This window comes from Chroicocephalus ridibundus, chromosome 1, assembly GCF_963924245.1.
Source record: "Chroicocephalus ridibundus chromosome 1, bChrRid1.1, whole genome shotgun sequence".
In the NCBI taxonomy this organism is placed as follows: Eukaryota; Metazoa; Chordata; class Aves; order Charadriiformes; family Laridae; genus Chroicocephalus; species Chroicocephalus ridibundus.
The window spans coordinates 8,504,184-8,525,842 of NC_086284.1; the positions used below are offsets into that span (position 1 = coordinate 8,504,184).

At 41.7% G+C, this 21,659-nt stretch overlaps 1 protein-coding gene across 2 annotated transcripts in view; it reads right to left on the reverse strand.

The window, feature by feature from the left end:
* The window catches only part of FCHSD2 (FCH and double SH3 domains 2), a 178,984-nt gene that overhangs the window by 134,729 nt on the left and 22,596 nt on the right, over positions 1-21,659 (reverse strand). For both annotated transcript variants that reach the window (XM_063327340.1, XM_063327329.1), the window contains exon 3: positions 10,035-10,080. In XM_063327340.1, the coding sequence (XP_063183410.1) occupies positions 10,035-10,080 (46 nt within the window). The remainder of the gene's footprint in view (positions 1-10,034; positions 10,081-21,659) is intronic.

Below are 21,659 nucleotides of genomic sequence, written 5' to 3' on the forward strand. Positions count from 1 at the left end.
TCTAAGCTTAGCAACGCCTTTATAAAGAACTAGATGTTTTCACTGAAAATAGAAGCTGACAGTCCACCTCTGTTCTTAGAGAAATATTATTTTAACCTAAAGAATTCCATAAAAGCTGTAGCAGATAGCTTAGCATTTTTAAAAGGCTGCCTTTTAAAATTCTTTTTAAAATGGACAACTATTTCAGTATAAGGCATTTTAATTTGTCTCTAACAGAACAGTCAGCGAGACAAGACCTAAAGCAGATACCTGACTTTTTCCCCCAGCTTTAAGTGCTGACATGTGTTTCTTGGAGAAGAAAAAGTACACAAACGATTGAATGCAAAATCTACATAAAAAGAGAAGGTCACCGATAATATTGTTTGGAATGTCACACACAGACCCGTAGTCTTTGTTCCACGCCAAGTATATTATATTAAATGTTAAATGGACATTTAATATAGGGAATTCTAAAGAGCTTCTTGTTCCGCGGCAAAAAGGGAAACGTGCACTAAGAGGTTGAACTGTGACAAGTGCAGAATAGTATCAATAATCCCATTATAACACCTGATTTGTCAAACTTGTCTCTACAAGTTATTCTAAAATTCACAATAGTGTTCTTAACCATTTATGAAATGGAGCAGATCACGTCTTTGTAGCATTCACGGCCACTGATTCTCCATGCTTTGTTGGAAAGAATGGCCTGAATAGCTACTAAGTCTTAGACTTCATTTTCTTCAACCTCTTATTGATATCCTGGTGCTTTGAATGGTGTCCGACTGTAGGAAAATATAGTACAAAGGTAGCACCAAGCAGGTGTTTTCTTTCTGGAACCAGTAAGTTCTCTTGCTGTATTATGCAGCATCGTGGCTTAACGGACCCAACCTGGTCATCAATATGTATGATGTCCACATCGGGCAGTGCCCAGGAAGCGGTACGGATCCGCTCCTGAAAAACGCGACATCTGTTGAGCTGAGATTTAACCAACAAAACATTCCGGGCTCCAGGTGTATCTGAAATCGTGTGCATACGCACATTCCACACCAATTATGAGATTTTTCAGGAAAAACGGCAAGGAGTAAAGACGCTTAGACTGATTGCTCAAGAATAAATATATATTTCTTATAATCCAGGTTGGAAAACAGGTTTTCCTCTTGGTTTTGCACCTTAACTGAAGGAATCCAAAGTTCTTTTAGAGATCACCATGGATTATCCAGAAGAAATATCATAAACTAAAGGATGACATTGAGGGTGCAGCAGAGAGCTACCAAGATGCTGAGGGGACTGGAACAGCTCTCTGATGAAGAAAGGCTGAGGGACTTGGGTCTCTCCAGTCTGGAAAAAAGACGCCTGAGGGGGATCTCATTAACACTTATAAATACTGAAAGGGTGGGTGTCAGGAGGATGGGGCCAGGCTCTTCTCAGTGGTGCCCAGTGAAAGGACAAGGGGTAACGGGCACAAACTTGACCATAGGAAGTTCCATCTCAACATGAGGAGGAACTTCTTTCCTGTGAGGGTGGCAGAGCCCTGGCACAGGCTGCCCAGAGAGGTGGGGGAGTCTCCATCTCTGGAGACATTCCAAACCCGCCTGGACGCGTTCCTGTGCCACCTGCTCCGGGTGACCCTGCTCTGGCAGGGGGTTGGACTGGATGGTCTCCAGAGGTCCCTTCCAACCCTATGATTCTATGATTCTATGACATAGAATAAAGAAAACTTATTTTGCCAAGAGGATAGTTGAAAGAGACTGTTTTCCAGAAAAAGTTTTGGGAGCTATTACTAATTGCAGGACACCTCCAGAAAGTAAAAAAATGAGAAGGTTTTTGCATTATAAGGTTATTTTTTGAACAGAAAATGAAAGCATACAGCAAGGAAACTATAAACAGAGTATAAAGACACTTTCATTTAGACAAAAGATCATTGAATTATTGGACTGGAAGGTGGGGATTTTAACCTAAGTTGTGTAAGCAGAGGAGGTCTCAAAGATATGCAACAATTCCCTCTAGCTCTTTAAAAGAAATTAATTACTCCAAAACAAGAAAAATGAGCAAAACTAACAACAAGCAAACATTTAGACAGGGTTTACTGAGGTTATTGAGCACTGGACCAGGCTGCCCAGGGCAGTGGTGGAGTCGCCATCCCTGGAGGGATTTAAAAGCTAGGCAGACGTGGTGCTGAGGGACATGGGTTAGTGGTGGGTTTGGCAGTGTTGGGCTGATGACTTGATCATCCGAAAGGTCCCTTCCAACCTTGACGATTCTGTGATTCTAGGAGTAAGAGATGCCCACAGGCAGGACCGCTGGAGCTGGGAGGTGGAGAACGAGAACTCCCATAGGCTGTCCTACAGTTCAATGCCAGTGGTGACGTGGATGTCAACCAAAGACACCATTTCCCATAAAGCACCAGCTGCTTGTGACGGCTGTACATCCTCCCTAGTTTCTAGGGTTAATAAAAGAGCATATTCTTTCCACTTTTTTTTTTTTCCCCTCCCAGAAACCTGCTCAGTTTTTCATATTTTTATTCACAAGGCAGGAAGAAGCCTACAGAAAATAACACAGTATGTTTACAAGCAAACCTGCCTGACATGATTTTCTATGACAGATGGGATCAACCAGAGCAAGATTCCAAAGCGGGAGAAACAGAGGAGCCTCACAGCCCCTAAGTACACACGAGGGAATATCACTCAGTGCAGGAATAGGCCTGAATGGCTCTGGCATTTTTGCATTTGGATCCGGAGGTTTCTTGGATACAGCTTTTCCCCCACCCCCAAGTAGCTGTGCCAACAAGGCTTAAGAGAGTAACATCCAAAAATAGTCGCATGTGGATGACTGACTTTTCCCATAGAAATTCCTACAAAGGGAAAGGTGGAAAATTCAATTCAGACCTTGGATTCTAAGATTTCAGTAGCTGCTACCTTTATACAGGTAAAGAATCACAGAATGGTTTGGGTTGGAAGGGACCTTAAAGATCATCCAGTTCCAACCCCCTGCCCTGGGCAGGGACACCTCCCACCAGACCACGTTGCTCCAAGCCCCGTCCAACCTGGCCTTGAACCCCTCCAGGGATGGGGCAGCCACAGCTTCTCTGGGCAACCTGGGCCAGGGGCTCACCGCCCTCACAGCCAAGAATTTCTTCCCAATATCTCATCTAAATCTCCCCTCTTGCAGTATAAAACCCTTCCCCCTCATCCCATGGCTCCCCTCCCTCATCCAGAGTCCCTCCCCAGCTTTCCTGGAGCCCTCTGAGGGACTGGAAGGGGCTCTAAGGTCTCCGTGGAGCCTTCTCTTCTCCAGGCTGAACCCCCCCAACTCTCTCAGCCCGTCCTCCCAGCAGAGGGGCTCCAGCCCTCCCAGCATCTCTGGGGCCTCCTCTGGCCCCGCTCCAACAGCTCCGCGTCTCTCCTGTGCTGAACTCTCCTAAGTCAAAGAGGTTCCATATTCCCACAGACACTACGGCAAAGAGCTGAAGCTGAATAAACACTATGTAGAATGTCTCCCTTCAGGCTCCGATGGTGAGGCCACAGCTCTGGCTTGGGAGGAGAACACTCCCCGGTGCTGGCAGGTTTCATATTCGGTTAAAAAAAAAAAAAATCACTGAAATATTATTAAAATGCTGTGCAATATTATTGATAAAACAGAATGAAACTACCTCAACCCTCCTGACATATTTGTAATGTAGACGGACCATCTCAAGCCTCCAGGATTGACTTCACACAGCCAGCGTGAGCCAAGCTGGATGTGGCTTTCTAAAGAGATCTAAAACAGTAAAGATACTGAAAATCTCAAGAAAAGAATTATATGGAGAAAATTCAGAAGTTAAGGGGGTTTTTTTTAAAGAATTTTTTGTCTGTCTATTAAAATAGACAGCAAGGACAAAGCTAACACCTGCAGACATGCAGGAAGCTCATTTATGGAAAAAGATTTCACTCTGAATTTTTCTTAATGTTTCCTACAGAAAGTTTGAAAATACAATAAATACATAAATGGATTTCAAAGCAATTTGCTGTCTTTCAAATTAACTGCTATCAAGTACATCCAGATATAGCCACCATTCATCTCACTGCCCAGGACGGAAATTTCTACGTAGTCTACTCATTTACTACAAGCGGAAGTTTCTCTGCAGAGAAACCGGGGAATGGCAGCCAAGTTTCTTCAAAAGATAAGCCTGAGAAAAAAAAAAAAACAGTTTCTGTACTTGTGCTAATTACCAACTGAACCCCTCCTCACAAGCTCTGGACTACAGAAGTCAAAGCTCTTCATTCCCCAGAAGATAAAGTATGCCTAAATCTTAAAAATACATCTTCCCCACCCCCTCAAAAAACGCTAATTTCACAGGACCTGCTCGATTACAGAAGTCATCATTTTCAGCCATAAAGCAAACACGAGACAAACGACTAAAATATCGCAGAAATACTCCAGAGGGAGATGTACCGCAGCAGTAAATCTAATATCATCCTCAAAGGAAGAAAGAAATAGTTTTAAGTTCACCGGTGAACAAAACAGGCCACTGACCAGCCAACCTGCGGCTGCTTCTTGTTTGTCCCCACGTCAAGGACCCACCCTTAAAGTCTACAATCTCTTCCTGCTCTCCCTAAGGCCACAGTAACCTTCTGTATCCTTTGGGCTGAAAAAAAAAAAAAACCCACCCCATTCTGTCCCGACGACAGGGAACGAACTAATAGTAAGTGGCTTGTTGGATTTTCAAGGCAGGTACCTCGAGTTTCTTTCCCCGACACCCCAGGGGTTAGCTTCCTCCTGAGTCAGAGGGAAGACTTCGTTTCACCCTGAATTTTTTTATTGTTTTGCGTTTTTTTTTAAATTCCAAACCTGGCATAAGGTTGTGTTTGCCAAGCTGCAGTTCTTTTGCCACGTGGGATTTCTGAATCAAGGCGGGCGACTTGCGTTCGATGCTGAAATGAGCTCTCGAGCCGCACGGACGCTGCTCTTCCTGCATAGGGTCGTCCGTCCTCCTGCTCTTACAGTCGATACCGCAACATTGCGACAAAGCAATATATTTTCCAAAGAGAATTACTTAACCTAGCACCTTACATTGCTTTCTTGAAAGATTCTACTTTTACTACAAGGGGAGCAATTTGGTTTGCAAGAAACTTGTCTGTGATCCACACTAAAGCCCGCTGTACCTCTTCCTAACGCGCCAGCAAAGGGGCTTTACAAATAAATACTCGCACAGGGCTCCTCCTCTATAAAACCTCAAAACATTTTACAAGGCAAAGGAAGAAAAATTACTGGAATGATATTGCTGAAGCAAAAATTGCACTAATTCCCAAAGGCTTCTGTTTAAAAATTTTTTAAAAAAAAAACCAAACAAATATTCAAAAGAACAGGGGCCTAGCTCCCATTCTGTCAAAGCGACCCATGTCATTTTGGCTAAAATTCACTCAATTTCTCTAATTCCTCATTAGGGAAATACTATCACCTTTCCAGGCTTCACAGTAAAAGGATAAATCAGGTAACATTCGCAAAGCGTTAGACTACATGGTAAAGAGCAGCAAAGAAAAACAACCAAACCATTAGCCACAGCACAAATGAGTAAGACATGGGGGGAAATCTCTGATTTTCACCCTTAGAATTTTAATCCATCGAAAAATTGTTAAAAAGTAAAGCAGCCCAGCATCCTTGTCAGAAGATGGTACAAGAAACAGCTTCTATCTTCTGATTTTGAACAATGGAAAAGCAACACAGTAAGGAAAAAATAAAATAAAATAAAAAATCATGCAACGATTTAGGCACTGCAGCCCATAAATATTATTTAGACATATAAAATAAATTATACATTATATTTATTTATTATATATGTGCTTTATATATAATGTATATACACACACAAAAAAATTGCTATTGGAATATTGCAATTTTCTAGAAAATAAGCTTTCAGCTTTGGCATTCACTTCATCTTATTTTCAGGCTCCTCTCCTGATTATTGTCCTTATAGAATCATAGAATCTTTCAGGTTGGAAAAGACCCTTGGGATCATTGAGTCCAACCATCAACTCCACTCTACAAAGTTCTCCCTTACACCATATCCCCTAACACCACATCTAAACGAGTCTTAAACACATCCAGGGATGGTGACTCCACCACCTCCCTGGGCAGCCTGTTCCAGTGTCTGACCACTCTTTCTGGGAAGAATTTTGTCCTAATGTCCAGCCTAAACCTACCCTGCTGCAGCTTGAACCCATTCCCTCTTGTTCTATCGCTAAGTACCTGTGAGAAGAGACCAGCACCAACCTCTCTACAGTGTCCTTTCAAGTAGTTGTAGAGAGCGATGAGGTCTCCCCTCAGCCTCCTCTTCCTCAAACTGAACAGTCCCAGCTCCTTCCATCGCTCCTCATCAGATTTATTCTCCAGGCCCTTCACCAGCTTCGTTGCCCTCCTCTGCACTCGCTCCAGCACCTCGATGTCTCTCTCGTATTGAGGTGCCCAGAACTGGACACAATACTCAAGGTGTGGCCTCAGCAGTGCTGAGTACAGGGGGACAATCACCTCCCCCCTTCTGCTGGTCGCACTATTTCTAATACAAGCCAGGATGCCATTGGCCCTCTTGGCCACCTGGGCACACTGCTGGCTCATGTTCAGCCGCTTGTCAATCAGAACCCCCAGGTCCTTTTCTGCCAGGCAGCTCTCCAGCCGCACTGCCCCAAGCCTGTAGCGCTGCATGGGGTTGTTGTGGCCCAAGTGCGGGACCTGGCACTTGGCCTTGTTGAAGCTCATACCATTAATATAATTGATATAAACACCACCAAAGGATGCATTTCCAGTTCACTCAGAGCTGCCAACAGGAATGGGTGGATAGAAACCATACTACCCTTTTACTTTCTCCACACTTTAAAGTGTTTTAAAGGTCTCAAGTTTCCCATAGTGGCGGAGCAATCAACACCGAGCGACCTGTCCACTCTTTCCCAACGCCAGGTAAGATACCTATCTGCACTGAGCATCTCCTCAATGTTAATTTGACCTCCAGAAAAAACAGGGAAAAAAAAAAAATCATCATACCAATTAGTGCCTTTTTTTTTAAAAATCTGAACAGAAACTCCTACTTGCACCTCAGTTCATATTTAAAGCTCTTGTGTCGCTTACAGAACAGACTTTCCTACCTTTTTACTACATTATCAATGCCATCAGTCAAGGTATTACAGTTAACAACTAATTAGCATGCCCTGCAACAAGTGGCACATTTCACAGCTCGAGCTCTCGGAGGTTACTTGCACGTTGATTGCCCGGAGTCACGTTTTACTCCAAAACAATGACAGCTAAATATGGAGCAAAACCCAAGCATGACAAAACACGACGAGGAAGGTCATCTGTGTGTTCCCAGCAGGCGACGCGGGCTGTGAAAGACCGCCCTTGAGTTAAAAGTGTTAAATAATATTAAAAAGTACAGCAGGGATGTAATTATGACCCCAACAAAATACCATTTTACCTATTTAACGTGCCAGGTAAAACAGTTTTTTATTACGTAGCAGCAAAAAACACACTTTTACCAAGTTCTACTTCCACCCACCAAGAGAGTATTCTTAACCACCGATTTCAGCTAGCGTATTAATCAAAGAGAATAGCTAATATAATAATACAAAATTGCAATTTAAATGCTATTACTAGGAAGACCGTCAATGGGAAGTGAGAGCCTTTCTATACTCTCAATTCTGAATATTAAGGTAAGCCTTTAAGCGTATATTAAATAATGCAGCACGGAAAATACAAGTGAAATAGCTGAGTGCGTAGTCACAACAGATGAGGGAAGGACTGCAGAACTGCAGACTGCAGAATTGCAGTCCTAGGGCTGATACACTGGATACGTCTCCCATTTATACCACGGCACAGCCTAGAAAAACCAGTAAAGAACCCACTGGAGGCAGACAATAAGGGGGGGGGGGGGGGTGGAACACTCAAAAAAACTCCAATGCCAACAGGTGAAAAGACTCCGTAAAACAACTCCCTTGATAAAGTTAGACATGGGGCAATTGACATCCAGATCCTGTAATACATCACACATAATTAGAGATAAATTATAAACACCAGCCCATGGTGTTTCACGAGCATTTCCCAGGTTCTCCTTCTCCAAACAAAAGCACTCTGTGCACAGAAGCCTGGCACCCAAGTGCAGAGCATCACCATACATGTTTTTTAAACCAACAAAGCATTGAGTTCTGGGAAACTTACTTTCACTGTCCACCCTTCCACTTTTATTTTTGTCTTGCCAAAAAAGTCATAAGCTAGAATATTCCAACTTCCCTAAAGTGACAAAAGGCATTTGGACGGAATCGGGGAAAAGATTTAGAAATCTCGCTTCAGAAACTAACTACTGAGAATTTCCAGTTCCCTTTATAACTGGTTTTAAAAGAATCTCCCGCTGTGGATGAATATGACTTCGCATTTATTTTCATTACAATTTCTCTCACCAAAAAGGCTTTATGGGAAATTTTATTACCAGTTCAAAACCAGAAATCCTTTTACAGGCCCGAGAAGAAACATCCAACATTGTTCTTGAACTGTGCACTTATCAGCAAACCGAGGAAGCGATCCCACAAGACTTCATTCATGTAAGCAGCCATTCAATGAATCCCAAACGATGCAGCTGTATTGCTGGAAAGTTGGGGTTTTTTCTAAATCCAAGTATCTGAAAGCCTCAGTTGTTAAGACCGAGCCTCCCGAATCTGCACATGTAATTATTTTTCCAACTTATCAAGACTGTTCCCTAAATGCAGCAACTGCTGCAAGTGCCTCTGCATATAAAACACATTCCCAGCGTAGAATGGATAAACGTATTAAGAATTGATCTTAAATTCTCTACCATATCATTACAAAAATCAATAAAGAATGCATACCTTTAATCAAAGTTTCATTAGACATATATCGATTCTGTCATTGAAAAATTGCTATATTTAATCAAATCAAGCGCCACTACCTATGTAATCAATGTATGCTAATGTAAATTCACGTACAATGAAAGAATCGGAGCACCGGTAACTGCCGACCCTTCTAGCACCATTGCAAGAGTTTGGGTTAAATTCAATACAAATTTCATTTCATTTCCTGTTTTCAGCTAAGTTTCAGGCTGAGAGCACACACAGAAAACCTAGGACTAGAAAACACGTACATTGCCGTTTCGAAGCGTACAGAAATCCTCTTTCATAAGCTGACAGCCCAGTCTGGCCCCCAGCAAACGGTCGTTGTGGGTGATGCAGTGACACGGGTGATGACTAAAAGGATGCTTAACACAACCACCTCCAAACTACGCTTGGAAACATCCCAGCGACAGCTTCTGTGTTCACTTTTCACTTCTGCCACTGCCCCAACATCAACTACTGTAACATCAGACACATCTCCAGTTGTTATTTATTGTATATAGAGCTCCACAAGCTCTCCCTTTCTTTCCTTACCTTGAATCTATTTTAAAATAAATTAATGTATTTTTAATCTGTTGCGCTTGGACTTCAGCTCCAAGAGCCTTTACTGTAAATTAAGCAGGCAGCCACCCCTTATTAAATGCTTTCTAATTTTGGAACAAGGGAAAAATAAAAAAATTAAAAAAAAAAAATCAATCCTCCTTCCTTTCTCAAAAACAAATCAAAATTCATTCCACTCCCTATCACAAGCATGAAGCCAAATCTGGCTGCTTTTATTTCAGATGAATGGGAAGCTGCTCTCACTGAAGAATGTGAATGTAAATTTATTTTGGACTGAGTATGCCAGAACGCATTTCCTCTCCCTCTAATTGACCTGATTTTACTCAAGTTTCGCACTAACTTCTGAGAAAACCTTACAGAGTTGATTGACTTCATAACAATTTGAAACAAATGTTAAAAATGCTTTCTGTACCCAAGAACTTCCTCAAGTCCGAACGTCCATGAAAACACAGAATGAGCCTAAGTCCTGCAGAGGCCGAACTGCCCGATGCAGAATTTCAACAGGTACTTTCATCATAAGCAACGTAAGGAAAGGCTAAATGAAAAAACATACACTGCGGAAAATCTGCTCATGCATAAATTACCTTAAAAGAACAATTCCATAGACATTAAAATTATTCCAGAACTTACCTGTGCATATTCTTTCTCAATTGCAGCTCTTTTCTGACTGAACGCTCTGAAAGAGGGGAAAAAAAAATAAAAAAATCCATTAATACATAACAGCAAAACACTATAAATTCAATAATTCACTTAAAAGGATTTTCTGCCGGACAGTCTTTATAGTTAAATGAGCAAGAAAAAAAGCAAAATTGTTTGACAACTGTGTATCAGTAGCCTAGCAACTAGCGCATGTGGCCTTCACATAGGTGGTGTTCAAATTTCCAAGTTTTATTGGACAAATTCAGTTCCCAGGACTACCAGTGTAAATACCGTTTACTTCGTTAAAAGCTCACCAGCTTTCCACTGGTAGAGCCTAGGGAAGAATTTGGGAGCACAGAAGAGAATTTGCCTTTAGGCACCTAGACAAACTAACTTACTATTTTTTATTTTTTTTTTTGAAGAAAAAGGAAAATCATGTTTCCTCAGCAGCAACTGAACACGTCAGACTGAGTTGCCGTCCCAAGACTAAACGCCTCTCTTTAAACCCAGGCTGTCGCACAGCAATATCCTGATTTTCCCATTAACGGAGCTGTATCACATTAGACCCACTTAACTCAAATGGCGCAAATCACAGCGCGTCATTCCGCATTAACATCAGCGCTGTACTCTCATGCGGGGGCTCAAGATGTACCATCTCAACGTATTTTAAAACATAGGGTTTCAACACCGGAAGAGGAAGAAGGCTGAAAGACCTAGAAGTGTCAAGGCTCTTTCTTCAATAGCTCTTTATCCCTTCAACAGCCAAAGCAGAGTCATTTTCTTCAAGTTATCCTATAAATTACTAAGCTTAAGGCTGCACCACCAGCAAAAGAAAAATCTAATTACATTTAAATTAGTTACACAATAATTATGGTGACACGTTCCTAAAAAAATCCTCAGGAACATCCTATAATAAGGTTAACTCAATAAACACACAGAAAAGGAGCTCTGAACAGGCTCTTTCTACTCCTGTCTACTCCATTTCACCCCCGAAGAGCATCCACATGCTGAGAGGGCATTAAACGGGCTCGGTCTCCCCAACACGATCCAAAACAAAAGTCAAAACGCATCGCAATTGCTTAAAATTCTTTCCGGATTAATGATCGCCCCGACGGGCTGGCCATATTCCAACTCCAATCTTTACATCCCATCTTCCCAAATCCCCCCTCACGGAGCCCAGGTGGGTACAAAGGGCTGCACGGGACACCTCTATACGAACAGGGAAAGTCGTCTGAGACGCTTGTAAATAAGTCTACTTTGTAAAGCATTCAAGGCATTTCAATATTCCAAATCTTGAATATTCAATATCTAATATTACAAAACTATTTCTTTTAGGTTCTCCTGTTCTAAAGTCCAATAACCCCATCAGGTTAGCCAACATCTAAAAACCACAATATCCTTCTGAAAGACCTCACTTTTCTTTTAAAAGTATAAATTACTGCAGAAATAACTACTAGGAATAATGGAAATGCGTTATCAATATTGAAAAGGTAAAAGAAAACAAGCAGCTGTCTTTGAAACGTAGATCTGGGAAGAGTTTAGGCAAAGGCAGTTATTTTCGAATTCTCAGCTAATCTTATTTGAAAACATATAATCAGAGCTAAATGTTAAGGATACTCAGTTTATACAAAACCTGGATATGGAGATGGATATTTCACCATGTGTTCCCCGCCCCCCCCATACAAAACAAATTCCACTTCAACTAATTGCATAACAGTAATTGTGACAAGCTGGGAGCCTCAGATATCCCCTAAAAACCTTCCACGTTGAAAGGTTTACACTAGAGAAGAAAAACAAAAGCCTTCAACTGGCCCTAGCGTAGAATTACAAAATACCATGCAAATCAAATTTACTCGCAAAACCAACAGAAATCTTGGACTTGGAACGACTGCAAGCTCCAGCATGAAGAAAATGTATTGTACAGTAGCAGCTCCATAAATTAGAAACATTTTAGAGTAGGTTTAGATTTTGTTCTGTATTTTAAAGGGGGATTTTGAAAAAAAGAAAAAAAAAAAAAGTTGGCAAGCCAGCACATAATTCAATTTAAAGAATACTTAAATTTGTGTTTGATCTATTTTTTGGTGAACGAAGAAAATAGGAAGCGCTGCAAGAGCGGCACGATCGGCCGGCCACGATCCTCGAAGCTGGTGTCCCCTCCCGCTTTGGGACTGCATTTCCCTGGATTAGGCAAACACAAAGCTGGTTGCGACCTCGGGACAGTTTATACAGGAATCCTTTTATGACAACCACAAATATATTACAAAACATGACGAAATACGAGACCTAAGTTGACAAATTTCCCAGGAGAAAATTATTTTGAGCCAGAAAAAAAAAATAATTCTGACTAATAAATGCATCGTAGTTTCTTAACGGGGGAAAAATCTGGAAACTTTTCACTTGTGTATCTTGATTTTATGTGCAAAGCTTGACCTTAATGTCATTCAAGATAGAATTAGAAGTTCATTCATACAAGGAAACAGTTTCATAAGGTAATAAAACATTCTCTAACTGTTACTGAAAAGTTTTTAAGAAATGAGTTCGTGGGTCTGCAAAAAAAGCAGGAAATTATTCAGAGTTTCTTTAAACTAGGATGTATTAATATCTCCTGTTACATCTTTTTCTCAAATTAACCATTAACTAAGTGCAAGAGACACCAGAATTGCACGCCAAAAAAAGCATTTAAGTTTTTGTTTCTGGACTGTAACTCCTAAATATCATCTCTACCCTGCAAACGTTAATTCATGCGATATGTTTTTTCCCTTTGCCCTGCTAAAAATCGTTCAAAAGCATTTAGTCTTTGACAGTTTAAAAAGAGGGTGAGAATAGATACAAAGAAATTCAGCAATATTTGGTGTATATAATCAAGCTAAGACCATTTTTCATATAAGTGTGATACTTGCCACAGTCCTCACATTGTAGGAAAATCCTGACTTAGTCTCCAAAAAAAGAAAAATAATAAAAAAAGTAATAATGTACGCTCACCATCAGGACAAGAAGCTGCCATTTAAAAGAAATACTATTTTATTACACGTCCAGAGTCTTCAAAAGGGTACAACTAGGGAACAACTGCTGCAAGGCCGAAGGAAAAGCCACACTCGGGAAAGTTATTCCAATGGTTTCAACATCCATGATTTAACAGCAAGAGGCAACGCCAGCCACCCACAGCATTTCCTCACGCTGCTGCCTACAGCCCCTTCTGTGCCCGACGGCTCCGTAGGACTAGAATGAACCTAATCCTGGAGGGATTACGAAGGAATGTTCTTTCCCAAGCACAAACAGCTAGAGAAGCTCCGCAGAGATGGGTTGTCTTCCTTTGACATGTCAGCTATTGGCCAAGTCTGCCGGAAAACAGAGCAGCGGGGTTGGAGAAGAGTCACTCCTAAAGGATTAGATGTCATTAGGACAATAAGGACTAAATGTGGGGTCGGAAAAGAATTCTCCTTCAGACTAAAAATTAGTAAGAATATCTGAAGAGGAGGAGAGTGGAGATTTTTCTGGTGCGTAGCAGGACTTTGCCCACCTACATCTTCTCCTTCTGACCCGGGGTAACACGCTCCGAGGCGCAGCACGAGGCTGAGCTGGTCGCTTTTGTTTCCTGAGGAAAGAAATTCTTTGGTCTGCATTCACGTGATGAAAAATATCTGGATGAACCCTAATGATCTGCCGTATTAAAGAAATTAGATTACGTGATCTAATTTTCCCTTGGCCTCTGTGAAACAGTGGAACCGCAAGGGAGGAGAGAAAAGTAAACTACGCTTCTTGTCATCCCCGCTTTGTCAATGCTACTTTTACTGGTGCAAATTCACAAACAAGAATTCCAGCAAGTGCTAGGGAATTTAAATTACTCATATCAATTTAAGATAATAGATGCTATGACATATTCGGGTATATTTTGAACTTTTCATTGTCAATAAGCGTAACAATGTGAACTGAGGAGTCGGGTGAGTGAAGAATGATACTTCAACAAGTTTTCCTATAGAAAAGTAGGAGAAACAGACGGGCTCAACCTGGTACGTGGATGTCCACTTGGGCTGGAAATGTCTAAAGCTCCTGTTTCCATGATGTCTTAACATTAAAATATACATTAGTGTTATATAAAAAAAATGTTATACTTGTCAAGTCGTATAAATCTAAGGATGAAAGCCACAGCTTGCACAGTGAAAACACTTGAACACAGTGACACCTTGAAAATCAGAAAGCAAATTACTCTCTGCATTAAAAAGCTAATTTAACGACATCTGGATAGCTATGCAAAAATGTAAACAGACACTTCAGGTACAGGTCTCTTGAATAAAAGAAAGGACTAAATTTGCATAGGTGAATGTATTTCCATTTAAAGGCTGAGAAATTCAACAACGAGCCAAGCAGGGGCTTGAACCGCATTTGGAACGAATCCCCGTGCAAGATCATGATAATGGTCAAAAAACAGATGTATTAAGTGGCAAACTGGTACAATTGTGTTAATACAACTTTTTGGCTATGGACATTCAGATAAATTGTTTGGAAATCTTAATGAAAAAAAAAATTCCTTACAATTTATACAACTATGCAAAAGCACCAGAAAACGTACAAATGAGTATCGTATCTGAAAGATCCAAAAATGTTAAAGAAATGCACCTGTTTTAATTGACCTTGACCTAAGAGAGTCCCCAACTGTTACACTAACAAAAACAAGGAGCAGCAGCAAATGAGAAAATAAACGTGCTCAGCTCTACGGAGCCTGGATTTCCCAGATCAGCAGAACACGAAGCAACAGAATTGACACTTCCAGTGCCGTTCATCTGAAAGACGAGGAAATGAGAGGGGGGAAAAAAAAGTTACACATGCACACACTGGAGAGTGATGGTAACTCTCCAGAATCTATTTTCAGTCCTTTAATACAGGCTACTGTATCCCTCACAGAATCAAAACAATAAAGACAGTATCGTTTTCTCTTTGCTTTACCAACTGCGGGTCTCCCCAAATTGAAAAAGTGAAACCCACATGAAGCGATGCAGACGCAGATGACCAGAGCAGATCTGTAAAGCCCCAATACAGCGAGAAAAGGAATGGGGGGGGGGGAAAAGGTGGAGGAATAAAAGATTTTCCACTGTTTCAATTTTATGGGGTATTTAGGGAATCCCGAAATTCAGTTTAAAAGTGAATTGACCCCATCAAAAATTTTTGGAAGTAAGTCTACTTAGGATTTGTAGAGCACGTTGCAACTGATTTTAAACTGGACTCAATCCACCAACACTCCAGGAGGTGAATCAGTGACTTATGAAATACCCCAAAATTTCCAGCTTCCCAAGAAGTAGATCAAGAATAATTCATAACATCTAGTATGTACACCAGCAGAAAATGCCTTTGACACTTCTACTTATAGTGTACACCGGTAGCACACGCACTCAGTGTGCAATGGTGTATAAACTAATACTATACTGGTTTTCTTTTTCAAGATGAGCCTACACTCACTCCAAAACTTTCCATTAAAGCAGACAGCTCTCATTTAAAAAAAAAAAAAATCATCTAAGAAAAAGAGGGGAGGCAACTGCAGAATACTCAAAAGCCAATATTATGTATCAAGGTAGGATTACATAGCTGGCTTTGCTCACTTTTTGTGTCCCATTTGGAGACAAAAATCGCTACTGAACAATCTAAAAGCCACCTGTCTAACAGCGAGTACGTGCACGAACACAGTCTTAGCCCCCCTAAAATATCCCAATCTACCTTTGAAACAAAACCAAACAAAAACCTGCATGCGGCAAGTTAAAATACAGCGTTAAATACCAATTCCCCACTCCCGTAACTGCCAAGCAGCTCCAGAATGCCTTTTCCAGTGATGAGATGTATTTATTCTCAGCAAGGGAAATAGATCCTAATACACGAGCACCAGGGGAGGAACCCCGATGGTGAACTACACACGCTTGAAATATTTATCTACAAAACGGCATTGAAACTCCCAAGCAGCCTGGCCTCTTGCTCAAGGCCAGCGTGTCCCAGGGGCAGGACTTGGCGTTTGCCTTTGTTGACCTTCACCAGGTTCCTGCCAGCCCAAGTCACCCATCTGCCAAGGTCTCTGTGAAACACGGCCCTGCCTCCAGCCAAAATATCAACCGTTCTCCCCCAGTTTGGTGCCCTTCATCAATTCGCTGAGAGCACGCTCCATCCCATCATCCAGGTTGTTATTAAAGCCATTAAACAGTATTGATCCAGTATTGACCTCTGAGGGGTACCCAGCTGCCAGCTGGACTTTGCACAGCTCTCCACCACGTACAGTTGGGAAGTCCAGCCAACTTTCCACCCTCTTATCAGTCCATATGTCCCCAATGTGACTATAAAGGTACTACAGGACACTGTGTTAAAGGCCTCACTAAAGTCAACACATACAACGTACCCTGCTGTCACCTTGCCCACACTGCCAGCTCTCCCAGAAGGCAATCAGGCACAATTTGCCCACGATAAGGCCACGCTGGCTGCTCCCAATCACCTTCTTGCCCCTTCAAGGAATGGCTTCTTGGAACAGAAGCCTTGGAAGTAGCTTCTAGGAGGTTTTGCTCCGTAATCTTCCCAGGTAAAGGTAAATCTGACCAGTCTGCTTTTCTCCAGATCCTCCTTCCAGCCGTCTTTGAAGACAGGTATGGCATTTACTTTTTTCGCAGTCATCAGGAACCTCTCCTGATTGCCATGACCTTTCAAAGAGGACAGAGAGTGAACAATCTTACCACACCTCTGCAGTCCCAATAAGCTCACAGCTCGGCAACGGCACACACATCTTTAATTCCTCCTGTTTGTTTCCCACCTGCACTCACGTACAGGCACCTATAGTTTCCCCTACTTGTAGGAAAACAAGATTTCTTCAGGAATGCTGATGTTCTTGTTTGGAGGCTTAATTCACTGCTTCATCTGGATGCCTCATCCCACTTTCCCCAGTAACATGAAAAATGCACCGTAATGAGTCAAAAACATAGAATTGAACAAGTGCTTTTACCTGTTTCTTTTAATTCATGGACAGGTGTGTCACTGACAAAGGCACAACTGAATTCAAAAGCACTTCAGCTAACATAAATCATCCCCGTAGCTCAGTTTAGGCCAGTGGTTGGCAATAAATGCTGAGATAACACAGCACACTAGCAGCTGCATGCCTAATTGGGTACTTGAGGAACACCCATATGTGCAGGGACAGACTGCATTAATATTCCCTTTCCATGTCCAGCAGAGACCGAGATGACACACCTGGAGCAATAATTAATCGACAGCAATTATTCAGCACGACGAGACTCTCAAACGCTGCACGTAATAGCCTCCTCTTCGTGTTTTTCTGTTCAGACTAAACAGAAATTACCACTACCAAAGCATTTTAAATGACATGCATAAAATTCTGAGGGTCTGAAGGGTAAATTATTTCACAGAAAAGCACTGATCTCTAAAGTTATCTATATACAGGCTTCAGAAACCGTAGCAGCAGCCAGGGCGCAACAACCCAGGTTATTAAAATTAGAAATGTACTTTTAAGAAGAAGGGGTCCCGTTAGCTCCTCTCCAGCAGGTAAGCGAACGTGGGGTTCTTCAAAGAAGACAGCGAGCAACGCACCACTTCAAAGAGGCGCTTTAAAACACTACATACAACACAGGCAGAACGATCCGAAGCAATTTTCATCACAAAGTACCCACAGCTCCAAATTCAGAGAGTTTTGTAGGTTGGGGAGTTCACGTAATTACACAAAAGACTGGCTTTCCCTTTTCCAAGTAAAACTCCTCTGAACACAGAAATTCTTTCATCTTAAGGCGATGCAGTGGCCTCCCCTGGAACACAGTAACAGAACCATTTCGCTGCCTATAGCATCTAAAAAAAAAAAATAAAAAAAAAATCCCCATCAGCTTTGTGATTCGACACAAGTATCTGCCAGACAATGGTAAAGCTCTCTAAGCTCCTCCAGGTTTATATAAAGTTCAGACGCCGCATTAGCAGGGAAAAAAGAAACAGTATTGGAAGATAATGGCCCTTCTTTCCCTCGCTAAAGGTAAGCTGGAACAAGTTCACTGCTATTCCACTTTCCAAGTTACATCTACTGAAAAATAGAAACCCCAAACCAGTCCAGCGGAAGCAGGTTAAGTGGCCTTACAGAGCGAATTCTGGACTCTTAAACAACTGAAATTATACCAGCGTTAATTTTTGGATAAGGCTTTGTGCTACCGGTGAAAATAGCAGCACAGCCCTCTTCCCTCTCCTCAACAGGGTATTTCCCGGCCCAAACAGCTGTACAGCTGCAAAGTCATCAGGCCATCTGCTTTTCAAATGAAGAATCCTAACTTGAAAATCCATACAGCACTGGTTGCTTTTTGCGACGTTTTGGTTTTTTTTTTCACTTTTAGGGTGTTCCTTTTATTTACATGCACATGAAAATCACAGGAGACCAATCCAGTAACAAACATCAAAAAAAGGAAATATAGTCAACACTCCTACATACAAAAGTTTGAGAAAGTAGACTTAGTGACCGTGTACAGTTTATTTTAATCTTTTCTAGCCACAGCATGTTTCCTGGCACAAATTCTCCTTGCCCACCATGCCTACGTTGAGCATTGGGCCCCACTAATGATATTTTACTTACGCATCAAAAAATTCACCTAGGACAAAGCATGCAAACTCAACTCTACAGCAAAGCTTTTATCACAACAAACAGTCTGGTTTTTCAAACTGTTTGTGCCAACACGTCCACTCACTGTTGCTATTGTTCCAGCATCACAAATACAGTATTTATTTTTTTTTAAATCTGTAAATCATCTAGCACAAATTTAACTCCTGCATTGACAGACAGCTATAAATACGCCATGAAAACCTTATACATCTGCATCCATCTAGACAGCTGGGCTCAACCGCCTTGGGAAAATACAGAAAATAGTATTCTCTACTAGTTAGCGGAAAATTTTTCATATCCAAGCAGCCTAATGGGACATTTCCTCCCCGAATCCACCCGCAAAAGGGCAGAGGTACAGAGATCCCCACAAAGAAGCAGTTCAAAGGCTCTTTAGGCAAAATAAGGCATAAAGTTCCTCTTTCAGCAGCGAGAGGAAAGGTAAAGTTTCACCTTAATCAGAACGTGTAAAAGAAGTAACTCCTTTATTGCAACTCTTTCTAGTGTCAGGCTACCTGAAAGCCATTGGCAACCAAAGATACCTCAACCAGGGAGGACACTGTCTCCAGTCATTTTTTGGCTAGTTGGATTCAATTTAAACATCCCTGTATTTCACAAGCCAAGGTTGCCTCTCTTCAGACTAGACCTCACGCCTTTCCTCGCGCTGCACAAAGGCAACTGGAGAAATGAAGATGTTGTAAGCAAGCAGAAACTCACTTCTATTTCATTTAAGACCATGCTCTCCACTGCCACAGCATACTTTAGCTTCCTTTCCACCAGACGCTACGTTACAGCAAATAACAGCCTTTATGTTGGGTTTTAAAAATAACAAACTCGCTTTTGCTCAATGATTTTATCATCTGAATGAAAAAGATCTGCTCCTAGAAGGGTGACTATTTCATATGCACTCTGTTACCTTCCAGATATACCTTACGAAGACCTGATAAAAAATAAACAATTAACCACCAAATTTATCAAGATGCAAAAGTCTGGATCCCTCAGTGCATACCCTTCCTATTCCATGTCAGGTTTGGATAATATCAGCACTACTACTATTGCCTTTCCTGCTGAAGACTTTGTACCACCTATTAAATAAACTCTAGAATAAGTTACTGTACTGTGTTGAGCATTTAGGAGCACTGTTCAAACACAGTTTTGCTGCTTAGATTTTGGGTTACCTTTATTTGTCTCATCTCCAACTAAACTTGCTGCCTCCTGTGTTAGCACAAGATCATCACTCGTGCCCCTCTGCACAGACACAGATGTGCAACGTTTTCCCCCCAGGTCTTGCAGAAAGATGGTCATCAACGTTCGTATCAGAGCATCATCTTGGCTCGTCTTTGCAAACCAGATGTTAAGCACATAAGTCTAGGTAAAGATTTCACCTGCAAGAACGGAGGGAAAACAATAAAAATGTTGAGTCCTGCAATCTTTTCCTCAAAAGCCATCGCTAGGCTGTGTCCCCTGTTGCCTCTGAAAATGTCTTGACGCTAGCATTCCCGTAGCACCCCTTTTAGTTGGACTTTTATTTAGACTTTTATTTAAGTTCTTCATGTCCCTGACCAGCTGTAGATGCAACTGATACTGTCCTTTAGCAGCCAAGCAAAGCTTTAATACTCTTTACTGCCCACCACCTTCACATGTTGTATGCTGTCCTTTAGCTCCTTGTGGGGCTTCTGCTGAAATTCCTCATCTTCCCACACAAGGAGGTGCTTTGCTCTCTGGAACCCTTCCTTCGGAAAACTAAGCTGAAACCATCAATCCAGGCATATTTCCCCTTCCTGGCTGCTTCCCAGGAGATTCTGCCCACCACCAAGCTGAATTCTGCTCTCATGACAGCCCGTCTCTGGGTCCTGAAGTCAATTTGTGGTCACAGAAGCCCAAGCTGCCACTTCTCTGGACGGGATTCCTAACAGCAAGTTAGGAATACCAGCCTTCCTCCCACGGCAAGTATAGACAATTTGCAGTTACTATACCACAAGCATCTCAACGCAGTGTGAATGCGGCCTCCCGGCCAAAATGTTTAACAAGAGCATACTAATACGATCATTGCTGGGTAGGCCAAATTCCCGTCAGCTGTGAAAGCACACGAGCCAGAAGAACAAACTCAAAACCACCCTTCGCGAGGTCACCCACAGCCTCAACTTTTGCCCACAATGAAGCTCTATGACCCACCACGAGAAGCCAGTGACATTTCCTGCTTGTGAATCAACCAGAGGTCTGCCCGATCTCAGCAGACGCGTGAAGGATATCTTCACAACTCTTAAAGCACAAATATTTGTAACATCGAGAAACTCTTTGCTTGCCAAGTCAAGAAATCCAGCTATTCACCTTGTAGGGCAGTGTTCTTGCAGCTCGTTGGCTTCTGCTTACCTCAGTGTACTTGTTCAGTATAAAAAGAAAAAAAAAAAGTGGACTTTTTTGAAGCTTGATTTTAACATACATACTCTTTGTACTATCTCCCTTTTAGTCTTAATCTTAAAATAGACATCTCTTCTGAATACAGCTCCCTAAGTTCCTGCAGAACGGTATCAATTGACAACCCCAACATCCTGTAACGTTATTGAAGCTCTTCTCTCCTCTATAAATTCCTTACTGTAACACATATTACTGTTTTCAAACAGTAGTTTTCCTCAAGCAAATAAAAGCTACGATATCCGCCCCATCCCTTTTATAGCCGAATACAGAGCAATCCCTTGTTGATTCAGCTACTATGGAACATTTTAGCAGCCTGAGGAATCTTGCTACATCTTTCTGCTCCTATTCTGCTATGCAGAAGATTTACAGGAACTCATCAACTGTGTCCAATTCAGCATCCCGATGCTGCAATCAGAAATACGCTTTTCCTGCCACTAAAACTAATCATCTCGGGCCGCTTTGCTATGATTTGTCCTTTGGAATGTTTACTCTTTAAATATCCACTTATTCTCAACTAAGATAAACTGCACTAGAGGAAAATTCTCTTGAATGTAAACAGAGGCATTAAAGCAGAAAACATTTCA